This window comes from Mercurialis annua, linkage group LG5 (assembly GCF_937616625.2).
Source record: "Mercurialis annua linkage group LG5, ddMerAnnu1.2, whole genome shotgun sequence".
Classification (NCBI taxonomy): Eukaryota; Viridiplantae; Streptophyta; class Magnoliopsida; order Malpighiales; family Euphorbiaceae; genus Mercurialis; species Mercurialis annua.
In genome coordinates, this window is record NC_065574.1 from 55336312 (window position 1) to 55343036 (window position 6725).

At 40.2% G+C, this 6725-nt stretch overlaps 1 protein-coding gene across 1 annotated transcript; it reads left to right on the plus strand.

Moving 5' to 3' along the window:
• Positions 1 to 4280: 4280 nt before the first annotated feature.
• Positions 4281 to 5754, plus strand: LOC126680067 (AT-hook motif nuclear-localized protein 23). Its single transcript, XM_050375108.2, has one exon. It carries the CDS (start codon positions 4633 to 4635, stop codon positions 5455 to 5457), a length of 825 nt encoding a protein of 274 aa, XP_050231065.1. The 5' UTR covers positions 4281 to 4632; the 3' UTR covers positions 5458 to 5754.
• Positions 5755 to 6725: the final 971 nt, after the last annotated feature.

Consider the following 6725-nt stretch of genomic DNA (forward strand, 5'->3'; position numbering starts at 1 on the left):
AATTGGAACATGGAGCGGATCCTTATCGACGAAGGAAGTGCAGTAAACCTCATGACGAATGCAGCATACAAAATGTTGGGAGGAACAGCGTCAAGGTTACGCCGAGTCCCAATTCCGCTATCAGGACTCGGTGGACCCTCCATCACCCCGCTGGGAGCAGTCACCTTGGAAGTAATAATCGGCCCAGAAAGAGGAATGAACAAGAAAATCATGTCACTATTTAACATAGTGGACATGGAATTGACATATAATGCCATCCTAGGAAGACCTTTCCTCCATGACTCGGCAGCGGTAACCAGCATCAGAGCACTGGCAATGAAGGTACCGACTGAAAAAGGAGTAGTGACGCTGAGAGGAGACCAAGGAATAGCCAAGAAGTGCTATGATGAGTCAGTGGTGGATCTCAAAGAAAACAAGACCGATAAGAAGGAAGAATAGGAATGAAAAACGACCCATCATCGGTAACGACTCTCCGTCTTACCAGATGGCGTCAAATCTATCTTTAATGCTTTGTATGCCATCTTTTTATCAATAAAAATTCAATTTCGCTACCATCTGATTAGCCAGACGAACCAATAAAGAAATAAAAATCAAGAACAGCCACGAATGATTAAATCAAAGACGAAAGAAGAAAAAATAAATTAAAGATCAAACTCAAGAAAAGCTAAAAGCCAAGAAAATGAGTTTAAATTAACTCAAAGCAAAATCGCCGAACCAGGCAAACCGCCACGAAAGGCTAAAAGCCAAGAAAATGAGTTTAAATTAACTCAAAGCAAAATCGCCGAACCAGGCAAATCGCCACGAAAGGCTAAGAGCCAAGAAAATGAGTTTAAATTAACTCAAAGCAAAATAGCCGAACCAGGCAGATCGCCACGAAAGGCTAAAATGAGTTTAGATTAACTCAGAAAAGGCAAATCGCCAAAAAAGAGTTTAGATTAACTCGAAACAAAAACAAAAATAAAAAGAGTTTAGATTAACTCTACAAAAAGCAACGCCAAGAACAGGGTTTAGAATAACCCTCGAGGCAAGACAAGTACATAAAGATAAGGCAAAAGCACATTTCGAAGAAAAACGAAGAAAATATATTCATAAATTGCGAATTACAAAAAGCAAAATTAATACATCAGAAAATACAATCAAAAGAAAACTACTAGACACGGTCTTTAGAAATCTTGACGAGGAGATCACGGGCGATGGTCTGGGGATCCAACCCGTTAACCCCAGAAAGATCAATATTGGGATTCTGCTCCAGAAGCTTCTTCCCAATCGCAAGGCGATACTCGCTTATCAGAGCAGAGTAAAAAGCCTTCGTATCTAGCAGACGGATGTGAAGACCTTCAACCTCCGATCTAAGACTATCCCTCTCCCCACCAACAAGGGAATTGATCCGAATGAGCTCCTCAATCTCTTGAGTCAAGTCATCGGTCTTTTTCTCAATCACTTTCACTTGGCGATCATTAATCGCATCCTGCGCCTTGAGCTGCGCCAGAAGGGAATCATGCTCTTCCAAAGAGGCCTTCAATTTCGCCCTCTCAGACTCGGAAGTCGCCAAAAGAGCAGACAGACGCTCGACCTCCTCCTCGGCACACTGTCGGCGGTCGTTCAATACCAGAACAGATTGAAGGGCCTACACACCAGAAATAAACAAATAAGAAAGCAACTGAATACAAAAAACATATTATACTCAAGAAAGAGAGCACTTACAGAGAAACCGTGAAAACAAGCCAGATCGGAAAGCTCCTGACCCGGCCTACCACAGAACCACGTGACATCATCAGGAATCGCCAAAGTCCGGATATATTCCGCTAGCACTCTCGGATTCAGCAAACTGGCAGGATCCTGACCTTCGACCCATTGAACCAAGTCTGGAGCAGAAGAAGAGCTTCCAGGAAAACTCTCCCTCGTTGGAGAATCATCGACAACTCGACGTCTTTTTCTAGACGGAGAATCCGGGTCTCGACCTAGAGAAATCTTTCCCGAATCAGCAACAACAGGCCCCTCTGAGGCCACGCCCCCAACTCCCCCCGAAACGATAGATGATGCTAGAGGGGGAAGTAGTGACGGAATCGCCTCGTCGCCAACTGGAACAGCCGAGTCATCACCATCATCATCATTTATAACAATAACATCAGGCAACGCTACCACGGCGGGAGCTAGGGGGATATCAACAGGAGCCCCATCCACGACAATGTCGCCAGGAATAACGTTGGCGATAGGAACGTCAGGACCACCCATCGGAACGTCCAAATCTACTTGAAATCCGGAAAGGAAATCGTCAGAAGAAGAAGACATCCTACAAAAGAAAAATTAAAAAGAACTTAAGCAAATTAATATACCTTGAACAAAAGAGTAGCAAAGATCCGCCAAGCCTCGAGGAGGATCCTCCAAAGGAAACCATCGACTCCGAAGATGACTATTAACCAAGACATCTAAAATGGGACGCGACACAATACTACAGGAAGATATGTCAAAAGCAAGTTTTGACTCGGATAAACTTAAAGGAGAAGAATAGCTCCGAACTGGATGAGAAGAAAAACCATCCGAAAAATGAAGAAAAGCAAATTTATGATAGACAATAAAGAAACGCCTTCGCCAGCGACTGGTTAGGCAAGGAATATAAATACGAGATCGCCCTTCTCTACCAAGGGCGAAAACGAAGCAGCCATCACACTTCCTAAAGTCTACAAAATGATATAACACTTTGAGAGAAGGGGCACAGCCCCGGAGCCTACATGCCTCCGAAAAGGCGAGCACTACTCTAATCGTACCAGGGTAAAGTTGCCCTAGAGCAACCTTTAAATCCCTACACACTTCTACCAAAAATGGATCCAAAGGAAACCTAAGACCAGCAGCAAATTGCTCTTCAAAAAGAACCGCCCTACAAGAAGATCCGGGAGAGTCAGACACAGCCATATCGGCACCGGGTAATATTACCCTATAATCAAAAGGAAAACTATATTTAAAATAGATATCTAAGACTTCATCCCTACGAAGCTTCGACCGGGTAAAAGCCATAGCAGCGCAAGCATCTTCCACTCGACTAAGAAGCATCCTAGAACAGGGAATCACAAACATAAACACAAAATAAGGATCAAACAAAAAATATATTGAAGAACACGTTGAAGAACACATCAAAGAACAACAAGTACAGAAGAAATTTCCAGAATATAAAGCATGGAGAATATACAAAGAAGAAAGCCATATTAACATCCAAACGACGAAAGAAAACATACCTGAAAAATCTGGAGAAAACAAGTCACGAAGAATCAAATAATCAAACGAAGAACGAAAAGGAAATAGCTACAAGAAATGAGAGTAAATTCGAAAAGCAAAGTAAGAGGGAAAAGAAGAAATGCGAAGAGATTAAATACAAAACGTTTTTGAATCATTAACCGTTTAAATCATTAAATGCCGACACGTGGCAACACAGAGTCTTACTAAAGAAGAAACGTCACCCACAAACATATGAAATGACTCGCCCGGAATACAAAGCGACTCGCCCGTATAAAAGAACTCAGCTCCAAAAGAGCTAAAATCCACTAAGGCATAAATGCCAAACTACTTCAGCTCACTTGCGGGGGGGCTAATGATGGATACCGAATCCTACGGTAAGTATAATGGAGCCGAGTTGCAGGAGATCCACTCTCGGGCGACACCGGACTCCCCCTGAAGACGGAAAGATATGAAGGAGATACCGAATCTCTAAGATTCGGCAACACATTAATAAAGACCGAATCCCACATGATCCGCCAAGAGCGCGTCAGGTCCGGGATTCGGGTAAACGACTAAATATGGAAATCTTGTCCTATTTGGACACAAACACTACATATGGAAGGATAAGCTCTACTTTAGGAAGATAAGACTATTTAGGAAGACGTTCCTAAATAGGACTCTTATCAGATTAAGGTAGATCCCGACAAATCAGGAGAATCCCTACGATACGGCCGAATCCCTACAAAGTAGGATTCACCTGCCTAATACAACTCTACTAGGTATATCCGACTACTATAAAAGGAGCACGAGGTATGCCTAGAATCACAATTACATTCATATACTCAAAACGCTGCTCAAAGCTCTAAACTGACTTTAGCATCGGAGAGTTAATCGGACAACCACCGTCCGGTTAGCTTCTACCTTGTTTTGCAGGTTCACTCACCGGTTCAGAAGGCAGACTCCATCAATAATGATCCAACCTATTTGAGTTCTTTCTTGTATCGAAAAGAAAAAACCTAATATATACCTCTAAAAAGAATAAGAAAATAAAATAAATCTTCTTAAGAAACCAATATTTTATGCATATATTGAATTGTGAGAGAAATGAAATGACTGCGTTATTGAGTTTCTTTCTTCCTTCCTCTCCTCTTTCTTGGTTTCTCCTCTTTTCTTTCTCTGCACTTCATCATCATCTCCTTTGTTTTTCTTTCCATTAAAAACATTAAAAATCTTTTACTTTTTTTTAAACCTTTATTATATAGTCTTGAAGCTCTCACTTTCCCTTTAAATTTATTTTAATTTCCCTAACAATAAACAAACCCCATAAACAGTTGTTAATCATCTCAAACATATAAAATTCATATTTTTCGTAAAAAACTATATTTATTTTTAATCATCTTGGTTCCTGTTGATATTGGTATGGCCGGTTTAGATTTAGGTACTTCTACTCGTTATGTTCATCATCAGCTTCATCACAGACCTGACCTTCACCTCCTAAACCAGCCTGAACCCGAACACAACAGTTTTGAGCAGCAGCCTGAAGACGACGGTGCCCACCAAGGTGGCGGAGGTCTAGAGCTATCCGGTCGTCGGCCGAGAGGTCGTCCGCCTGGCTCCAAGAATAAGTCGAAGCCTCCTATAATTATAACTAGAGAAAGCGCCAACACGCTACGAGCGCACATTCTTGAAATCGGAAATGGATGCGATGTGTTTGAGTGTGTTGCTAACTATGCAAGACGACGGCAGAGAGGGATTTGTATACTGAGCGGCGCCGGGACGGTGACAAATGTTACTATTAGACAGCCGGCTGCAGCCGGAGCTGTTGTTACTCTACATGGCAGATTCGAGATCTTATCTTTATCTGGATCTTTTTTACCTCCGCCAGCTCCACCGGGGGCGACGAGCTTGACAATCTTTCTTGCCGGTGGTCAGGGGCAGATTATGGGGGGGAGCGTGGTGGGGGAGTTGACTGCAGCTGGACCGGTGATTGTCATCGCAGCGTCTTTTACTAACGTTGCTTATGAAAGATTGCCTTTGGATGAGGATGAGCAGCTGCAGATGCAGAGCGGCGGAGGCGGCGGGGGAAGTGGAGGTGACGGTGGAGTTGGGAATAATCCATTTCCTGATGGAGGATCTGCAGCATCTGGTGGGCTGCCATTCTTTAATTTACCGATGAATATGCCTCCAAACGTGCAGTTGCCGGTGGATGGATGGGCAAACTCCGGCGGTAGGGCTCAGTTTTGAGAAAACTTATGGTATATTTTGGACATAAAGCTGAATTTCTAGTTAGATTCAAAGATTGAAGCATTAAAAGGTCAGCTAATTCCATGGATTTCTTGTACTCATGTTTCTTCTTCTTCTTCTTCTGTAATGTTTTTAGGGTTTCTTCTTCTTCTGTAATTTCTTTTAGGGTCTCTTGGTTTTTGATTCATAAGCTACTCTTCAAATCTGGTTTGTGGAAATAGTCATTATTAATCAATTGTGAAACTATATATCTTCATCTTCTTTAAGAAATAGTATGCAGATTTTCTTTTTTTGTGATGTATTATACTTCATTTCATCCCCGTTTTTCTTTTTCCGGGAACGATGTTTTCCGATGTCTAGACTGTTTTGTTCGTTCCGATTGACTTTGTATTTCTTTTAAAAAAATCTTTGCCTTTTACTCCTTGTGGTTTTGCTTCTGTATCAGCTAGGGTTTGGATCTCAACTTATGTAAGAATTTAGAACTATGCATTTACTAAGAAAAACAAATCAATCAATCTGTCTGAATCTGAACCTGATTTTGTACAGACAATCAGCATGATTACAATTAAGTTGAATTGCTGACTTTCTTGATCTACTTCTCTTGGGAATCAGCTAAATACATATTCAAAATCTTTTTTCTGTGTTTATGAACTGAGAATTTAAAATGCACAAAAATAATTCCAATTAATTAAACAGAATGCCTATTAGCATTGAAAATATATTAATCTAAAGACGTACGACATAGTTGAGAGTAATTAATACAAACATCTTTTAACTTCTTTTAGTATATTGATAGTAATTAAATCTTGTAACTGGATAAGTAAATATTTATATATCTAGATTCCAAGATTAATTAAGAAGCCTAAGTTCTCTTGTTATATATATATCCCATCTTGGCCTTTCAGATTTAGCCAGCTACTAATTAATCTATTTTAAATATACTTAACCAAAAAGTTCATCTCATATATTTATGTATATAGATAATTTACTATATCTTGCAACATTAATTTATATGCTGATCCACTAAAATATTTACATTATTTTTTCATGTAAGTAGTACTTTTTCAATTCTTCATCATTTGTAAACAAGTCTAGCTAGAGAAGTTTCTTTTTTTATTAATTTAGAAGGTACGAAAATACAATACTATATCATCTTCACTAGATTTGTTTGGCTTTTTAAAATTTAGAAACAGAAACCAGACATGCAAACTGAAACAATAATAAACTAGGGAGTATGGACACTTCATTCAATTAATCTTTTTATAAAT

Coding starts and splice junctions, on each gene's coding strand:
- LOC126680067 (XM_050375108.2), top strand. CDS start 4,633: ATGGCCGGTTTAGATTTAGGTACTTCTACTCGTTATGTTCATCATCAG.